Source organism: Cygnus atratus, chromosome 16 (assembly GCF_013377495.2).
Source record: "Cygnus atratus isolate AKBS03 ecotype Queensland, Australia chromosome 16, CAtr_DNAZoo_HiC_assembly, whole genome shotgun sequence".
Taxonomy (NCBI): domain Eukaryota; kingdom Metazoa; phylum Chordata; class Aves; order Anseriformes; family Anatidae; genus Cygnus; species Cygnus atratus.
The window spans coordinates 8413223-8432685 of NC_066377.1; the positions used below are offsets into that span (position 1 = coordinate 8413223).

General features: G+C 38.9%; 1 protein-coding gene across 9 annotated transcripts in view; it reads left to right on the forward strand.

Moving 5' to 3' along the window:
• The window catches only part of RIPOR3 (RIPOR family member 3), a 56131-nt gene that overhangs the window by 21966 nt on the left and 14702 nt on the right, over window positions 1–19463 (forward strand). For 8 of the 9 annotated variants that reach the window (XR_007708905.1, XR_007708904.1, XR_007708903.1 and 5 more), the window contains 10 exons: window positions 1261–1389; window positions 5764–5910; window positions 8755–8833; window positions 9576–9599; window positions 9739–9792; window positions 10564–10713; window positions 11328–11391; window positions 11788–11831; window positions 12502–12627; window positions 14776–14921. Coding sequence is in view for 6 of the 9 variants with exons in the window: in XM_035548050.2 (XP_035403943.1) it covers window positions 1289–1389; window positions 5764–5910; window positions 8755–8833; window positions 9576–9599; window positions 9739–9792; window positions 10564–10713; window positions 11328–11391; window positions 11788–11831; window positions 12502–12627; window positions 14776–14921 (935 nt within the window). In the remaining 3 variants the exon portion in view is untranslated. Of the gene's footprint in view, window positions 1–931; window positions 983–1260; window positions 1390–5763; window positions 5911–8754; window positions 8834–9575; window positions 9600–9738; window positions 9793–10563; window positions 10714–11327; window positions 11392–11787; window positions 11832–12501; window positions 12628–14775; window positions 14922–19463 lie in introns of those variants that run through there. The other variant, XM_035548054.2, reaches the window with a different exon arrangement.

A 19463-nucleotide genomic window follows, 5' to 3' on the forward strand; every position in this document is an offset into this window, starting at 1 on the left:
AAACGCTCAAATCTCATCCCTCTTGGGAAGGGTAGTTCAACCTTTCAGATCTTTGTATGCAGTCTGGAAGAGCACTGAGTTAGGTTGCTCTCCAAGTTAGTGGCAGAGCCAGGAAAAGTCTTACCCTGACACTTCATGGCTTCTAGTCTGAGTAATTGCACCCATGCCGCTGGAATAATGTGGGGGGAATAGGGGTTTAGTGCAGATGTTTCTTTCCAGTATCTACACTGATAGATTAGGTAATCTCACTAATCTTCAAAGTGCATTCTATAATGTAGGAAAAATTTCTGCATGGAGCATCTCCATGTAGAGGTCTTTGTTCGTGTTTGTACATCTCTATACAAATAGATACCCCGGCTTTTTCTTTTAATCAGTTAAAAATTCTCAGCAACTTCAAATGGAGTTTTGTGTGAGTCAGGAGTAAGAACTAAGAGAGGAAATTAGGATTTGGCCCTCATTTTGGCCTCATTAAAACAATTAAAGCAAAGCTGCAAGTTGTGTTGTTTATATTAAACCAGCTTTGGGGAAAAGGAAGGGAATGCTGTATGTTAATTGTCCGGGTGATTTTCTACAGCTGCTTTGAGAGATATGTCTGTTACTTATATTGTAACTTGGATCCTATAGACATATGGCAAAGAACACGATTCTCCAGAAAGCAAAAAAGTTTGACTGATGGGAAACAGAAGACAGCAAACCAAGGAAATCCTGCCAGAGGAGGAGCATGAACCTGAAATTTACTGTTGAAACCAGATTTCTGCCTTGGGCTTAAGCACCACACTCGGCCAATTCTACCATTGACTTCAGTGTGGCTCTGCACAGATGCAAAGAACTATTTTTTTGGACCTGACTAAGTCTGGAGCTGAAGTATTTTTCTGGCATTCAAACTGATTTGGAAATACATGGGCTGGCGTGAACTCCTTAAGCAGTGGGACAATTACAGGGCTTTTTAAAAATCAGAAATGCAGATAGCCTGTGAATAGAGGTTATTCTGGCTTTTACATAGTGAACTTGTAAAATCAATCAGCAATTGCAGAGGGCATGAGAGATTTCACTGCAGACTGTTCAGTACTTTATTAATTGTATTGTGGATGGCAACAGAAGAAACCTGTATAGCAGAGAAGTCATTTTTTTTTTTCTGTTTAATCTACTGCCTGTTTTTGTTACCTTCCCCTTCCTTGCAGCTCGGCACTTGCAACAGCACAGGTCTAAGCCAGAACTGCCAAGTAGGTTTTGACTCATCTGTTTTTCCTTTTATTTTAGAAGCCAGTAGACTTGCTGATTGGCAGTCATGTCGGTCAAACTGACATTCGTCTCTCCTGGGGATGGCGGTGGTATCAGTAGGAGTTGTTCCTTCACTGGATTCAGCACTGTGCAAAACAGAAAATTAGCGTAAGTAACACCAAAAAAAAGCACCTGATCATCTGGACAATGAACGTTAGGTACTGTGAGCGTATTTTTTAACCAAAGGCATGTATATATAGAAGTTGTTCCTTAATCTTGGTCTTAAAACTATTGAGTGTTGTCATGGTTCACTGAAAAACAGTTACACTTTACACTATACTATCTTACTGCTATATATACTGTGCTTCAGAGGCAGCTGAACTTCTGGTTTGTGAGAGAGATTATGTATTATACTCTTAATAGTGTCCATTTCTTTTAGAAAAATGTTGATATGAAAGGTGTTACCTAATACCTATTATAATCACTGACCTCCACTTCTCTCCTGTGTTTCTGCAAGGTGAAAAGCAAATGTGATCACAGAGGTGATGTCACTTGCTAGTACTGAAGTTGGTCAGATAGTAAAACCAAAAAGATATGGATAAATAATACCAAAAAAACAGTTTTCTAGTTTCCATAAAGTAATGTTTGGGATCTCAGAATGCTCAAGAATTAGTATTAATGTTCCAGTAGGAGGCATTTTTCCCTAACGTCTGTTCTAGTGACCCTAGTAGTAAAAGATGTGTTCTGACTAATAGCAGCTTTCAGATAAAATGGAAAGCCTTCTGAATAGTTATGGTAATTAAAAATCTCATAGACTTTTAAAAAGATGGTGATATTAATGGTGAATTCTGGCAAAAATGCCATTGATCCCAACTAAAATTCTCCTGGAGTTATTTAAGTGGAGTAGCATTAAATGAGAAGATGGACTGCGTTCTGGCAATGACACAAACTAGAGGAAGGGAGGAAGACAAACAGGCCAAGAAAGCTACTGCAAATTCACTAGTGTCAGTAACAGGTCAATAGTATAGCCAAGGTTGCAATCCAGTCTTTCAGTTTTCAGTCCAACATGGTAATTGCTAAACCATCCTGCACTGTTTTTCCCTTTTTGGTTATCACAAATTGTTGTGTAGCCTTGCTTTATGCAGATAACTGTGCAGCTTTTCCGCTATAAGTGTTCTTGTTCTTTTTCTTAATTTAGTTATCCCTGTATAGCGTGGAGTGCTTTCTGAAGATATGATACATAAATAGAAAGTAATATAATCCCTGACAACCAGTGCGTGTTAGAATAATAACAAATCATTTAGAAGTATCATATAGAGGTATTGGAAAGTATGCCTCTAAATGTATTGTATCCCAAAAAATCCTATTGTGTATCACTAAAATACTGGAGTCATTTAATAAAATATATTGTCAAAGAAGCAAATGATTGTATTATCCTTTTAGGTAAACATAGTGTGGTAAAGTATGAGCAAAAATGAAATTCCAGCATGACTGTGATATGATCAAAAGGTCTTTACATTTGAATAAATTAATTCACTGTGGAAGCTGGAAAATAACACCACCTAGCAAAGACTGGGCATCTAAAATCACACCAGTCACCAAGATCTTGAAGAAAACACTGACAATAAATTGTATAAGCAGACTTGAGCTCAAGTGACATAGTGGGAGTTCTAGCAGGGAAAAGATCTACCAGGATAGGGGCTGAACAGCTGTTTCTCCAACAAAGACACAGTCCAGCAGGGTAAGAATGCTCAAAACAGAAAAGTTTCTGTATCCCTTAAGATTATTCTCTTACTTTTAGCTGCAAAGGTTTTCTAGCCAAATGCCTCTCTTTATGCGTTTTTTATGATGTTGCTTTTTGTTATTTAAATGTTTAGACAGACAGTTTTGTTCAGGAATCATGACATTAAGAAAGATTTTTGTACTACTCAGTAACAACCTGGTAAACACCCAAGAGCCTTCTCCAGCATAGCGAAGAAATTTTCTAATCACCCTCTCCTAACTTCTCTCTCTCTCAGGCACTGTTGCAAAACACAGCAGGAGATTGCGGGGCCCTGTGCAAGGTCTATCCAAAGAATGACACACAAATCAGGTCCACATGGAGATTCTTAAGCAGATGCTAAATATACTTTTGCATTTGTTTAGCAACTTCCTTTTGAGGCTCTCAGTCAGACACACTATTTCATTTTTCCTCACAATGGAAGTAAATATTAGTAGTGGTACCTGTAAAATAGGAAATCAGATACCAAAATTACTAGGTTCACAAGGGAAAACGACATAGCATCTAACATTAGGTACTGTCCCTGAGGTCCCAAGCTAGCCCTTCAACTTTTCTATGCAATGCATGGGATTCTAAACATCAGTGCACTGAGTACCTATGGGCTGCATCACTCACTGGCAGATACTGAGGAAAAGGGTGAGTTTTGGCTGCCCATCCCTATGTAGTGCTTAGCTGCTGTGCATGAAACTGAAGGGAAATGATTTTCTGAATTTAGGATTTGCAGTCTAAAACTCTGAAGGTAAATATCAAAACTCTTTAATTCCCCAAAAATAAACAAACAAAAACCAGGAGTAATTTGGGATTTTTAGTTTCAAAAAGATAGAATTGCCTTATATGTTCTGTATGGTATCTTGCCATTTGGAGTACTCATCTAAAACATGAAAATGGATACTAATCGTTTCTTTGCATGAAAGAATTTTAAGTCATGATCCTTACAAGAAACTCTTTCAACTGTTGTTATTGGCTGGACTGTTACTTCCAGTGTTATTCCTGTTGAAACCCTCTCATTTTGCATGGAATACTTAAAGATTCATTATCTTAGGGAAACAATCGTCATGCAAGTTTCTAATTTAACATTTGTGTTCCTCGTTATAGGTAACCTGAGTTCCAAATGGTTTGGTTGATTAACACTTTACATTAAGCCATCATAAAAAAATAAGATAATCATTGTGGTGAAGAAACTAAATATCTAATACTGTTTGGCATAGAATAGATGTTAAAAAATGAAGTTAAGTGGAAATTTAGCACCAGGATAGCTAAAGTAGTTACTTAAAGGTTTCTAGAGTAGGACTGGGAACAGCTCTCAGGTTCGCTGGGCCTAGGATTTAATCACCAAGCTCAATAATCTCCTCAGGCATTGAGTCACATGCCTAGACCTTAAGGCAGCCAGTGGATAATTATTAAGCCTGTTGGAGTTCATCATTTCCCCAGGTGAGCTGAATTTAGGATGAGGATTATAGAGAAGGTGGAAAGCTCCTTGGAGTGCAACCAGTTGGCTCAGTCTCATGGAACAGGAAACTTCTTTAGCTAATGTTATTTTAGAACCTTGACTAACAGGGAGTATTAACAAAACTAGATAAAAATAATTAAGACTTAAAGGACTATATTAGCTAGAAGCCAAGCAGGAACCTGACAATCTGAAAGAATCATTTGCAGAGAGTTCATTTTCTGCTTTAAATGTGGTAGATATATAACTAATGGTTAGGGATGTTGTAATTCATCAGGTTAGCACAAGCAACCCTGTATGTGGGACTTCTGTTAGAAACAGTATTTCGTTTTGCAGTTGCTTTTAAAAGTAAGTGAAGTGTTAGTTGCTGAAAAAACACTGTAATAATTATATCTTGTATGTAATCTGGGCTTGGGGGTAGGCTTTCCTACAACGTGGTAGGGCTTTAAGTGCTCCCTTTAGTGAGTACAGGCAAGCAAAAAGATAGCTGTCATTAAAGGTTTTCTATGTTAGCTCTGTCAATCAGAAAGATTATAGCTTATCCGGTCTCTTGGTAATGTTTTAAAGCTAATTGTGTGTGTTTGTCATAGTCTGTGTGCTTCTTGCGTCCAAGCTAGTGCTTAGAAGTGTAAATGGTTTAGCTTATCTCTGGAGATTACTGGTAGCTGGGGAGCAAAAGTCTCTTGAATTCTACTTCCAGTTCACAGTTGTTAGGCCTTGAGCAGATCAAAAACTTGTTGCCTTGTTTTCCTGAATTGCAGGTGAGAGTCAGAATGGCAACATCCGTGTCTTGCAGCATGACTAGATCTATAGTTGACTCAGCAGCTGGTGTGAATGTGTACATAGCATTAGGGCCTCAGCTAGTGGTCCAACAAGTCTGTTAAGACAAATACTAACAGTATGATCCTTTACCTGTTCCAGAAACTAGTTTTTCTTTTCCTTGCTTAATGTCCCCCACTTCCTGAAGAAATGGGGACCTGCACAATTCTTCTGCCTTTAAAAAGAGGCAAAAGAGAACCACTAGGCTTCCTTGAGTCTGCTTCAATCTTGGAGAAGGAACCATTTCTTATTTTTGTTGAAGTCAAAAAAAGAACAACAAAAAAAAAACTTGTAGCTTTTCTTCATTGGGTATGTGGGGCTGGGCCTTAACGTTCTAATGTTATCCATTAAAGTGTTTTCAGTGTGTCCAAGAGCTTTACTCCTTTTGGTAAAAATATATGGGATTTGGAAACTGGAAACTCTCTGGGTTAGGCATCTCTCTTCTCCCAGGTGATGTGTTTTGCATCTTTCCCGTATTTCTCTTCTCTTTCTACAGAAAGTCTCTCAACAGAAGTTCACTGAGATCAAGAATGTCACTGAAGTCCCCCAAGGCATATTCTTCACTGCAGAAAGGGGCAGTCATCTGGGATCCAAAACCACTGCAGGTGAAGAAAATTTTTGAAGCTTTGAAGAAAGGACTTAAGTAAGGACTCTTTTTAAATATTGTAATTTACTGTACCTAGTCATGCTGCTTAACTCTGTGTATGACATTGTTCTCTGTTTCCATTTGCCATTCTTTAAATAGCGTGCTACTCTGGAGTTTAAAAATCTTCTTTCATCACTGGGTGGCTTGTTGTAAGAGAAGGGTCTAAGCAGATCCCCCTGAAAAATTTAATTGACTTGAAGTGATGAAACAGATCTGTAGTACAACTCCATCTTTTTATGGCAGAGTAAATAACATTACTAAATGTGTTATTTCAGTTTTCTTGCTTTAAAAGTAGCACTATTTCAGAGTCTTTATTATAGTTGACTGCTGTTGTCTATGGTTGTAGACCATGTTATGTTAGTAAAGACTTGATTAAAAAGGCTAAAGGCCCAATTTGTTCATTTTCTCCATCTGGCAGATGTGGGGTGTATGTAGCAGACATAACAGATCAAAGAATGGGCTGGCAACCTGAATTTGGGGTGTTCTGGCTTTGAGGAAGCTGTCAGTTACATCACTGAAGCACTTACATTGTTCAATGTTGAAATGGTAGATAAAACATAGATGAGCTTGCTTTCTTGGTGTTATAGACCAGAAGTTGAGAAGTGGTGGTAAAAGCTGTTTGTACTTCACATCTTTGATTCCATTAGTGAGAGGAAACTGATGAAGCTTTAACTGAGTCCTGAAACCTTACTATATAAAATATGAATCATTAGAGTTGATATTGATGGATGTGGTCTAATATTGCAGGAACTTCATTTACACCCTGAGGCAGCTGTTGGAAGATAAAATATTGTCCCTTGGATTTGTAAAACCTGTTACTTTCCTGTTACTGCTGCCATCCCACTAAAAGTTGATTCATGTATGTTTTTGCTGGCATCCCACTAATGAAGTTAATTCCTATATACTTCTGCTTTTCTCAGAATTTTGCTACTGTATTAATTATGATTATAGTTTTTCTTCAAGGAAAAAATATAAAAAGCACTGTAATAACTTATCGCACACTCACATTTTTATTCTGATAAAGGACTATTAAGTTCTAGTCCTAAAAGAAGAGGAAAAAAAAAAAGTAAATGTCTTATTAGGATTTAGATTTAAAACAAATAATGAAATTAAATGTTTTTGCAGAGTTTAGAATTTATCAGAGCTTAGAGAGAGAAACCATAAAGTGAATTAGAGTGTTCCAGTTCTACAGGGAATGCCATATGATCTGAATCATGCCAAAACTGAGTAGCTAACTAATTGACTAAAGTAACCTACAAAAAACAACTGTATCAAATAGCAATAGGAAGTCCAAATTTTAAGTAGATACAGATTAAGTCCATTTGGTGCAGGAGCAACTTGAGTTTTTAGAACAGAATATGTTTTATGTGCCTCCTTCTTTATAGCTATAGCAAATAACTTTTTTCTGTTAACCATCTGGATACCATTCCATCAAGCTCTAACATGCTTAAATCTAAAAGTGACAAAGCTCTCCTAAAAGGAAAGCGAAGTCTTTCTTGCAACCAGCCCTGGCTACTCCTGCACTGAGCAGTTAACAGGCAAAGGTAAAGAGTAGGCTGCTGAATGCTGCAGCCATTGAGTATCTTGAAGGGTCTGTTTTTGTTAACAGTAAGAAAAATGAAGTGCATCAAAGCAAATGTGAAAAGTACAACTGTCTGACATGAAGTTATTTTGACTGCTCAGTGACTGTGTCTTATGTTGTATTTACCAGGTGACTTTTTCTATCCTTTTTCAACATAAGAGGAAAAAGTTACTTAAGTCTGATCTGTATTAAAAGCAAAATTGGAAGGAGATGTTGTCAGCAGAAATAGTTCAAGGCATTGTGAGAACTCCAAAGGGATAACCCATGCATGTAAGCAACTCTATGGGAGCCAACTGGCACCAAGTGCTTCACACCTTGCAAAATAGTTCTTGTTCTGGAAAAAGTAATGGTTACGTTAAGAGATTGTCTGGTATGCTAAAAGGTGGTATTCACTTCTGTTTGCTAATACACCGAACGACATCTGCCCTATCTTAAGAGTGTTTCTACAGGCTTTGTTCTGTAGCCCAAGTGTTTCATGTTGCAGTTCTTTGACTTTGTAAGATGGAATTGGTTGAAGACTTACTCCTCAGTGACTGTAAGATAAGACTTGCTGAACAAATGAGCTGTTTTTCTACCTAACAGAAAATGTTCCAGAAGGCCAAACAAAAAATAGTGAAAATTTAAAAGGAACTTTGTGTGTTGGGCTGTGTTCTAAAACTTGCTGTTCTCCTCCTACATCCCTCCTTTCTTCTTGCCTTCAGTAATTCTTCCAGCTCTGCTGCTTTTTACCTCACATTTCCAGAATAAAGCTTATCTTTCACTTTAAACTATTTTAAATGAAGGAAACCAAAAAAAAAAAGCCTGAATTCAGTGTGCATGTGCACTTGTATCTACATTATGCGCCAATGTTAGCTTTCTTGAATTGCAGTGTAGCATTCTCCTCCTGGAGGAGTGACAAGGATTCGGGAGATTCTTAATGTACATCACCTTTGAATGTTGGGTAGCAATATTGAACATCTGCAGGCACTCACTTTATACTTAAGTTCCTCTTCTTACAGGTGCTCTTGTACATCTGTCTCCTGATCCTCTATGAGTGTCCTACTTATAGGACAAATATTTACTTCTGGAAACAATCCTTCCTCATCTGTTGACCCATGTCCCTCTATATGGCCATTTGAATCTCTAGAGAGTAAAGCAAGAGAAGTCTCCTCTAGAGATGGAAGTTGCTTTTTAACATGCTACTGAAAAAAAATCTTTGAGAAGGTGTTATAATGAATGTACCAGAAGAATATAACACTTGAGGTTTTCTTTCTTTCCAGTGAATACTTGGAAGCACATCAGGCTGAGTTGGATTATCTCTCTGGTCGGCACAAAGATACAAAAAGGAACTCCAGATTGGTATGTTGCTCTTAATACCTAAATGACTTTTAAAAGGCTGGCACAAAACTAGATGGTATCTCTCTCACTTCTGGGACTCCCAGGGGTCTTACAGTTAAAACACTGAGGTAAGATCCAGCAAAGCAGCACACTCTAGAATTTACCAAGCAAGTTAGGTCTAGATGTGAGAAATGAAGTTAGAATTTCCCTTTTTCAACATCTGACTATGATGTTTAGATCGTGTTTCTTTTCTTACTTAGGTAGTATCTCCTTGTGTCTGATCAGTGATCAGTGTTCGTACCTGAGTCTGTATGGAGAGAAGCAGAAAGACCAGGCTTTGTTTTCAGTAGTTGGTGAATGTGTCCTAGCAACTTAGATTCTGCTGTGTTCACAATTCCCTAGAACTGTCAGCAACAGTGCTAATGAAAAAACAACTCTCAGATCCAACTTTGCCTTTCATTTGGAAAGTAATAGCTAGACAAAAAAGTCCCATGCACCATGACCAATGAACATCCAAGTCCTTATTATAGCTGATGATGAAAGAATTTGTCTCATTTCAAGCATCCATTGAGGTGTTGGAAATGCCAAACCAGCCGCATACAGAAAAAGAGACTAATTCTAAAGTTTTTTTTTGTCTGTCTGCTTGTAGTAAACAATACATCTTAATTTAGTGTCACTAAACACATAGTGAGTTTTGCAATAAATGTCAAAATATTGTTACTATACATGCTCTACTGTTCAGCCTGTGCTTTTTTTCTTTCAGGCCTTCTACTATGACCTGGATAAGGTAAGATTTGTGAAGATGAGATGAAATATTGTAGGTGAAGGGAAAAAAAAAAGTGGTGCTTACTGTGTTACTTAAAGGCATGTTTAGGAAATACTGAAATAACTAACCAAGTCCCCCTTCTCTCTCCCCTTTTCAAAAGCAAATTCGCTCTGTGGAGAGATACATTAGAAAATTGGAGTTCCACATAAGCAAGGTAAGGGGAGTTTATAGGTTGTATATGTAAGGCTTACATTGCTATGTAAGCAAACTCTCTGAATAGAAAATACTTTAACAATAATTTGTCTGAAGGGGAGTAATACTGGGTACTTTCTGAAAGCTGTAACCACTCTGTTACTGAAGGAGGGGATTTTTATTTATTTATTTTCTTGAATGGTTCTATTCAGGCTGAGTGTTTGGCACAGCCCAACCTGAGCTTGCCTGTGAAACCAATTTGCGTATTCTGCCAGTTTGTTTGGAAAATAAATAAATAACTCTGCTTTCGGAAGTTTTACGCATTATCCCCCTGCCCCCTTTCCCACAAGGGGCCTAGATGGGCTGTTCTTTATCATGTGTGCCTGGTATCTGCTTCCAAAGGAAATAAATCTCTCCTCTGATATGGGTAAAGGCGTAGGTGTGTTAATGTATATTGAGGGAATTAGCTTCCTGCTCCCTGAGTAATTTTTCCCCAAACAGAGTGTTACTCTACTCCCTGTCTTCCAATCTAATAATCACAGAGTGAGTTATTTCTCAATATCCCCTCCTTCTTTTGCAAAAATATCTACAAATGGTTGCACTCTGATCAGCCTGTAAAATGCAGGAGTTGCATGGTGGTGCAATACCAAGATAATTGGTTTTGGTTGTGGGTCGTTTGAGTGTGTGTTTTTCTCCACCTCCATTAAAGACTGACAATGTTCCTTCCCAGAACTTATTAAATTATGTCAGGGTAATTCTTGTTAATTCTTTCCCTCACCTCAAAATCTTAAAGGTGGAAGAACTCTATGAAGCTTACTGTATCCAGTGCAGACTACGTGATGGGGCCACTAACATGAAACATGCCTTTGCCTTGTCTCCTTCCACCAAAGCCTCCAGGGAGAGCCTAGTGGAGCTCTACAAGAACTTTCAGGGATGCACAGAGGTAGGGAATACTGCTCATGTGTAGTGATGACCTGACTGTTTCTTAGCAAAAAATGTACCAGAACTTGCTGTTGGCTTTTTATTATTGGTGGGGGGTTAAAAACAAAACTGAAATACAGGTACATAATGCAAATTGAAGCTTGTGAGATAAATACCTTACAGACAAAGCTCTTGAGTTCTGCGTGTTTCATTCCTTTTTTTTTTTTGTCCCCTACTTAACTTGGCTTCATGCATTTGTGAAGACAACTGAAAAATTCATTTAATTTCTGCTTTAATACTGGAGTGAATTATGACTTCCACTGCAAGTAATGTGATGAGAATTAAATACACCAAAGTAAGCCATGCTATTTTTGTAGAACAAGCAGTGGAAGGTAACTGAAGGTGAATTGCTTAAGCAGTTCCATTCTACTGTGGAGAGGCATCACAATTTTCTAGCTTAAAAGTGGTATGAATGGTCTTTCCATTGGCCTGTACTAGTGCAAGTGTTGTGGTCTATCAATTAAAATATATAAAAAACAGCCAGAGTTCCTTAAAGATAAGAAAATGGTATGTATGGGAAGGGTAGCTATTCTTCACTGCTTTTCAGTCCTAGTCACTGTTCAGTCTTCCTTCTAGGACATGTGCTTTATAGAAGGGGCATTGGAGGTCCATTTAGGAGAGTTTCACTTGAAGATGAAAGGTATGTTCTTCACATGTTTTCTTCAAGATTTATCAGATGAATAAATAGGTTCTCAGTAAATCAGATTTCTACATAGGAAACCCAAAAATTAATGTTGGCTGCTTCCACTGTTTTTCTGGATCAGACCCTGAACAGAATTCTGGCAAACTTGTTTGCTTCAGTGCTGTAAAGTAGATCTGCAATGGTATTTTATGCTCTAGTACAAAAACTGACAAGTTTTCTTTCTTTGTCTCAGTTGAAGTTTTTCTAAAGAGGTTTGGGCTATAAGGATAGCTTCTGCATGGAGCTGAGCATAAAGGGGTGTTTACCAGATCATCTCTTTGTTTATTGTAAGCTGAAGCTTTGTGGGACATTGTAAAACTGTTCAAATACTAGGAGTTTTTCTTTTCTTTTCAGGCTTGGTGGGCTTCGCACGTCTCTGCCCAGGGGACCAATATGAGGTGCAGTATACAGTGATTCATTTTGCCCTTTATTTTACTGCTATGAATTTGCAGTAGAGAAACCAGAGTGCAAGGGTGCGACATGTAGAAGGTGAATGGGTAAACAGGCTATGATAAAACCAGGCACTGCTCTGATGAGGACAGTGCTCTGGCACGTTCACTGGTTGCTCTGGCGTCTGAGACTTAAGAGAGAAAGATTTAAGTGTTAGGAGAGGTTTTAAAAGATGACAGTGATTGTCTATAAAAACCAACCTAGCAGGTCGATATCTTCAAAGTTGCTCTAGAATCAAGTAACAGTTGCTGCCTGTTTCTTGGAAGACTGCCCTTGGCACAATTTGAATGCATCTCAGTATATTACAGGTTTGCTCCCCTACTTGTAGTGATTCCAAATCAATTCCAATGAGCCTTGTATTTCAGTACCTCTGCACCAGATAGACATGGTTTTACAAGTCTTCTGGAATGGATGGGACGTGTCGTTAGACCTTGATTTAAGGTGTTAAATCTGACAGCCTGAACCTTGCCTCCAGTCTTCTACTTTATCCAAGTTCCTAAATGCATAGTGATCAAAGGAACAGCTTTGCCTCTGCAGTACTGGAGCAGAGTGAGGCTTGTGGGCCCAAGAGTGTTCTGGGTTATGTTGACCCACCATCCTTCTCTTTGTGGTTTCCAGGTTTTTGTGCGACTGGGACGCCAAAAATGGCGGTTGAAAGGCAAGATTGAGACTGATGACAGCCAAACATGGGATGAAGAAGAAAAGATTTTTATACCTAATCTCCACGAGCAGTTTGAAATCAAGGTGTGGTGTATAATGGTTGGATTGGAATCAGTGTGTTAACAGGTCTTCTGTCATATTGCTTGCTTGTTAGCCTACCGTGCATTTGTCAAAACTCTTACGTAGCTTTATTTTCCTAAGCATGTAAAAATAGCAGTTAATCAACGTGCTGTGTATTGAACAGAATTCTACTTCTGTTCTTTCTTACCAGGGCTAGGAGCACTGTGTACTGTAGTGGTGCATTTGATTTCCAGTGTTCTGGAGTCTGGTGTATGTGTTTTAAATTTTTTTTAAAATCAGTATCTAGGATACTGTAGGGTGAGGTTTAGATGTGGAGACACAAAGATATGTATGTACGTATTACTTGTATTACCCATGTGGAATATTAAGTTCCTGGGGTTCTGCTGTCTATTGAAAAAGAAAAATGGGTATATGGAAAATATATCACTGCACAAGTGCATTTTGATTGTGTAGTTCAAACATCCCTATATGTGGGTGTGCTACAGATTCTTTTGTCATGTTTGCATTAAGTGGTGCTCCATGTCTCCAATAAGCTAATGGCATTTATTTATATGTCAGTACGAAGTGTACTTTAAGTAGTAGTATCGGGTTCCTAAAGACAAAGTACCTCAAAAGAGGCCATACCTTTAACAGTAAGGGACCAGTGGTAGTGGTCTGTGATACAAAGGTGATATTATGCGGGTATTCCTTGGAGGAAGCTTGTATTTGTGGACTCTTATGCAGCTGGCACTGGTTCTGGTTCATACCTAGCAGGTGGAGTTAATCCTTAAATAGCAATTCCAGTGTAGTCTGGCATCTTTCATGGGCTGGACTCTGCACTGTGACTCCTGTCAACCTAAAGGGAGCTGAGATTGAAGTCTGTGCTGGACCCTATTCTATTAGGAAACTGTGCCAGTGCATGGTTTTGAGTTCTGGCAGTGATCTTATAGCAGCCATTGCAATGTGCCCCTCCTGTCTGGCAGCAAGAAGTGGATTACATAGGTGGGAGTTCTTGGCATCTTGCCAGCACAGCCTTTAGAAATGTGCTTATAACATGTTTTTGGGTGCCACTGTACAATAAAGATCAGGTGAGAGGCTAATTGAGAGGCCTTTTTCCTGTAATAGTTGTAAAAATGTGTATTAATTTCTATGACAATGAATCACTTTGTTTCATAAGAGCTAATGCAAAGCTTTACTTTCTGTCAGCTTATGAAAGTCTACTGACTGATGTTCTCCACACCATTCTTCTCTTTCTAATTTGTACTTAATCTTTACCCAGAACAAATTCATAATAGGTTTAAAATAAAAACTTAAAGTGCCAAAGAACTTTCTGAGAGGAGCCTAGGAGCACAGCTTTTGCTAACATTTAAAGGAGATGCAGGCATGGAACTAATTCCTGAAATGGACTTTTGGTACTTGTGCTGAAATTCGGTATTGTCTGATGCTTCATGAACTTGTTTTGGAACAACTCGATGCATAATAGATGTATGTTTTCAATAGCAAAGATTTATAACAAATGTTTGATTTAGTTTGTTTCATTTAAGTAGCAGAATAAATCAAGTGCCAGGCTGAAAAAACTGCAGGCCTGCATCTGCATTGATAATGAACTTGGAGCTGCCTGCAGAGCTAGAAAGAGGAACTGATGCTTATGTTCAGATTTTGCTCCACAGCTTAGCCCAGAACAGTTAGAAGGGTCACAGCAGATGGAGACAGCTGCACTTCTAGATTCTTCAGGCAGTTTAGACCTGAAATATTCCAGTGTAGGTAGGCTAATATACTTGCTTGTGTTATTTAGATATATTTTTATGACAGTGTTCTTGTAATAAGATGCAGGCTAGACTCTGTACTATCAATGACTACTAGAGCTAGAATTTCCGAATTTCAGACTAAGTTCATTCTTAATCACAGTCCTCCAAACTGTGTTATTAGAAGTGCTGTACAGCTCTGTCTCTTTCCACCACTCAGGAATCTCCTCTTCTGTGTTGGCAGACCATGGCATATTCCTTGTGGGATTATTGGCTCACAGCAGTTTAGGATCCAAGACTTGAGTACTGGGGTTTTGAATTTGTTGTGGTCCTCTGAGCAGATCTGAGCCTGGGACATTCGCCTTTCCATACACATGACTCTTAAGATTGTCTGCTAAGATAAAAATGGATATATTTGTCTCCGCAGGTGACAGAACTGCGAGGACTGGCCACTATTCTAGTTGGAGTCGTGACATGTGACAGCATAAACTTCTTTACAACCAAGCCTCAGGCAATCATTGTGGATATAACTGAGCTGGGCACTATCAAGTTGCAACTGGAGGTCCTCTGGAAGTAAGTACAGCTTAAAATGAAAAAAGAAAGGGAGGGGAGCCAGAAAAAGTGAAATAAATTAAAGATTCTTAAGTATGTCACTTAGCAGCATTCAGCATCATAGTCCTCTTTCTATTTGCAGAGCAGGTGCAGGATAGATAGAAGCCTCACGCTTCCTTACAGCAACTCCAGCTGCTGGGCCTGATCTCTGAATCTGTGGGACCAGCCCTCTGGAATGGGAGCACAGGGTGGAAGGGGCAGAACCTATTTCTGTGACCCTTCAGTTCTTTCTACTGTCGTTACCGCAGCCATGGCTAGCCACAAGAGCTGATTGTAAGCTTTTGCTTAGTTTACGACTTTTCTAAATGAGCATTCAACTCTAGCTCCAGTCAATGTATGTACATAAACAATAATCTTAAAGACTATGAAATGAAACTACAAATAGCAGCTTCTAGGCACAATGGGAAAAAAATACTTACTTGGAATCTAGGACAATTGCTATTACCAGGCCACAAGTCATTAAAAAAATGAAGCTTCCCTGAAGACTTAGCACCTTCATATTTGCACTACGATAACAGCTGTTGATATAAGGACTGTTTGTGCACAGCAGAGAAGCTTGGTTACAGATGCACGTTCAAAACAGTTGGTTATTTTCATGGTGCCTGTGACTTGTTAAATTGTTTTATACTTGTTCGTACTAGTTCTTGTAGTTGATTACTGATGTTATTAAAAACAAATTCTCACTTTTGTGGATGCTGCACTGAAACTTCTTCCTCACTCTAGACATACCAATATAGATTTTTCAGGTTGTACTGTTACTTCTGCTTTGTTTTTTTTATTTGGGTGTACCACTGCAGTCTTGCTAGGCTTTATCTTCTGTGCTCACTCTAGTTGGTTATGTCTGAGTAGGTGTATGATGAGCCTAAATTAGTCCTTTCCCAACAGCAGTATCTGATATGTATTAATTTGTAGCTCTGTTGTCTACAGATCATGTGATAACTCTCTGAACTTATTAAGATTTTTTTTTAATAGTAAGAAAATGAGTGACCTGCTTTCCTGAGAATCTCTGAAGAAGTGAGGAAAATGATTTTACAGCTCATTAACTACTGCTTTTTCTTGGGTTTGTGAGGGTTTTGTGTGTGTGAATACCCTGATATAACCTTGCCTGTAGGACGGTGGTGTTTTTTTTTTTTTTCCTACCTTCCTAACATGGAAAGCAGTTATATAATTCAGTAAACTTAACAACAGATCAGATTGGTACTGGGGAAAGCTTCTCAGCTTCTTGGGAAGCAAAGGCAGCTGCTTAATGCTTGGGACTGTCAGTGCACATTGAGCATCTTGTCTGTAACAAATCAAAACTTCTTAGCTTTTTTCCGTTACTACTGTGCAGGGATTAAACTTAGTTGTTTTAGTGAAATGCCTAATTAAATAGTGGGACATCCTCACTTGTACTTCTGTATGTGGCTTACTGTGGTGCTCAGTTCTTCCCAGCCCACCATGTCAAAGGAGCTTTTGAACATTTCATCAAAAATTGGCTTTTCCAGAAGGCCCTTATTATGGATCTAGACTCTCTCCAGGAAAAGCAGAAAATGAGCAATGTTTAGATTAGGAAGGGCACCATGTAATGGCTTGCAGGCCAGACTCACTTATGACTCAGCCTTAAACAGCGCTTCTCTGACCTAGGTGGCTTCTCGTTTTCTTAATCACCAAAAATTAAAAATAAAAGTTTGTATGTGTTTAATGTGTGGTCTGCCAAATAGATCTTACCAAAAGAGAAACATTTCCATGCCCTTAGGATAAAATAACCAAATGTATTTTATAGTCAGGCTTGAAAATCAAGTCTTAATACCCTATTTCTACTTTTAATTACCTTTGGAAGCATAGTTTGACTTGAACCTTGACTTAATTGTTGACATAATTAAACCTTGACATAATTTGACTTAAAGTCTTTTAAGCCACAAACAGAAAAACTGCCACATGAAGGTTTTCTGTTGCAATTCCTATTCGAGTGCTGAGAAACAGTTTTTGGGTTCTCTTTCTGCGAGAGGTGAAAGAAGAGCTTTATTGATCAGCATACTATTTTCTGCATGCCTTTTGTGTATACTGTGGCTCTTGAAAACCCATTCTGTTGAACTGCAAACACAATTGGGCTGAAACATAAGGCTTAGCAACAGTATCTGAAACTTGCTTTCAAACACACACACACTGCTCCAAGTCAATGAGAAACAAACTCACACAGCAGAGTTCTATGTGCACCTGTTGTTTATGGCAACTTTTTTCCTCCTGAGATCTAACATTGGGTATCAGTATATGTTTTGGTGAGGTGCTGCAGCTGCTCTGGGGCTTCTGAAGCCTCTGTTACTTATTTGAGAAGCTGAGCTGCTGATTAGTTGGGTAACAAAGCCTTATTCCAGAAGCTTGCTGTGATCGTGCACTGTATGTCCTGTGAAGCTTCTTACTCGTGGCAAAGCACATTCATTTGAATCTGAAAGCAGACACGTTCATGTTACAATTATTGAAAAGTGTGTGGAGTGAGGATGTTGCAAGCTGCATGGTATCTATTTTTTAATGCAGAAACAGATTTTAAAATGAAAGACCTTTTAAAGACCAGTTAAACTTTTGGGTTTTGACATTTGCATGTTTTAAAATTGGGGAAGGAAGTAGAGAAAGGGGGTATGGGATTTATATGGGTTCTTAGACACCCCTAGCAAAGTCAGATGCCTTTATTTATTTGTCACTTCTTCCCACTCACCCCACAGTACACACACACACACCTCCAAAACTCCCACTGGCTTTAATCTGGATGTAAAAATCATCAAAAGCCCTCTACGCAGCTTTAGGGCAGGAGGGACTACAGGCAGAAGACCGTTTGCAGAAATGCCTTTCTTATAAGGGAAGTCTTTTCTCCCTATGATTTCAAGCCTAGCATCTCTAGAAGTCTCCTTTGTGGAGTAAAGGAGACATGCTTTAATGAACTCTAGGTGTAAAATTTGCTTTTGCCCTTATGGAAAGTGCATATTGAGTGATGGCACACTTGTGATGGAGATTGAGATCACTTCTCTTTTGTGCTAACCCACATAAATGGCACTCTTACAGGTTTATTTCATACTTGTTTTTGCTGAGTTTACTTGCTTGGCTTTTGTCACTGTCAATAACTGGCATGAATACATGTTTTACAAATTTTTGTCTCCCAAAAGAACTGTATGGGGAAAAGCCCTTCCTATTCTGGGATATTGTATGGTTTCTCAGATGATAGCCTAAGTCTCCAAAGCTAGTGGTACTTGTGACTGAATTTTCTAGAAGAGTATAACTTAAATTATGTTGATACTTGCTTGTTGCAGCAGCACGCTGGTCAGACTGCAGCTTTTGATTGGCAAAGACGGACCTTCCTATGGCACTGGGGACAACCATCACCCAGCTTTTAGAGCTGGCAACAACTGAGCTGGGAGCAGGACTAGCAGTGGTGCACTTTTTTGGTAGTTAATCCCCCACTTGGAATTTCTCTGTGTATGAGAAGATTTCAACTGTGTATCTCTGCTGTGTTTCAGTTTTGTGAAGGGTGTCGGGATCCTACCAAGTAGAATCTCCAGAGCACTTCTGCACAGAAGGCAGGCTGGCAGACTCTTCCTCTTTGACAGCCCGTTTGTTTACAGGAATGAAGTTGCATGGTGATAATTCAGGGTGTTTCTATTTTCAAAGATAAAGCACTCTAAAACAGCTGCTTTTTCTTCGATTTAAGAACAACTAAACAAACCTGTCAGCTATGCCCAAATGTCCCTGAAAGGCAAGCTTTCACTACGGACCTGCTTTGTGAGAAATCCAAGTGTAGATCACTCTTCCGCCTCTAAATGTATATTTTCTTTAACTAGGCCACTAGTCTTCTCGCCTCTAATAAAAGTTCCTTCAGCTCCTTTATAGATTATGCCATGAGGAGCATGAATGAGCTTGGGCCTGTTGCAGAATTGCTTTGCTGGCCAGTTTGGCAGGAGACTTGGTTTCTTTTGCCAACCTAAACAGCAGTCTGAATTCTCTCTCATGAAGGACAAAAATAAAGCCTGTATTCTTTTCTCAAAACTTCAGTTAGTGCCCTGTTCTGGGATCTAAGGGTACCAGCCAGCCACAACCACTCTTGTAATTTCTGCCTGCTTTGAGCATATGCTGGCCTGGCTCACAAGGGTTCCTGGAGGAGGAGAGAAAACCTGAAGGGAGAATAAAAAAAAGGAAAGTCTGTTTTCTTTTTTTTCTTTTGGAGGGGGGGAGCGCAAGGGGGATACATCCTTACTGACAGTCCTCCTATAGACAAAAACTTATATGAATAGATACTTACGCAGGTGTGTTTAGGCAGTAGTCCATCGCTATACTGCTGTGCTTTGTATCCAGATGATGTTTCATAGCTTAGTCCAATAACAAGCTGTCCTAACCTTGAAATTGGTGCTCATTATGCCACAATGAACAGCAGAAACCAAACTCTGATCACCCTGTTAAAGTTGCGTCGATATTTTCATGTATATTCATTAGAAAAGGAAAAAAGAAATCTCACGACTTGTTAATAAGTGAGCCTGC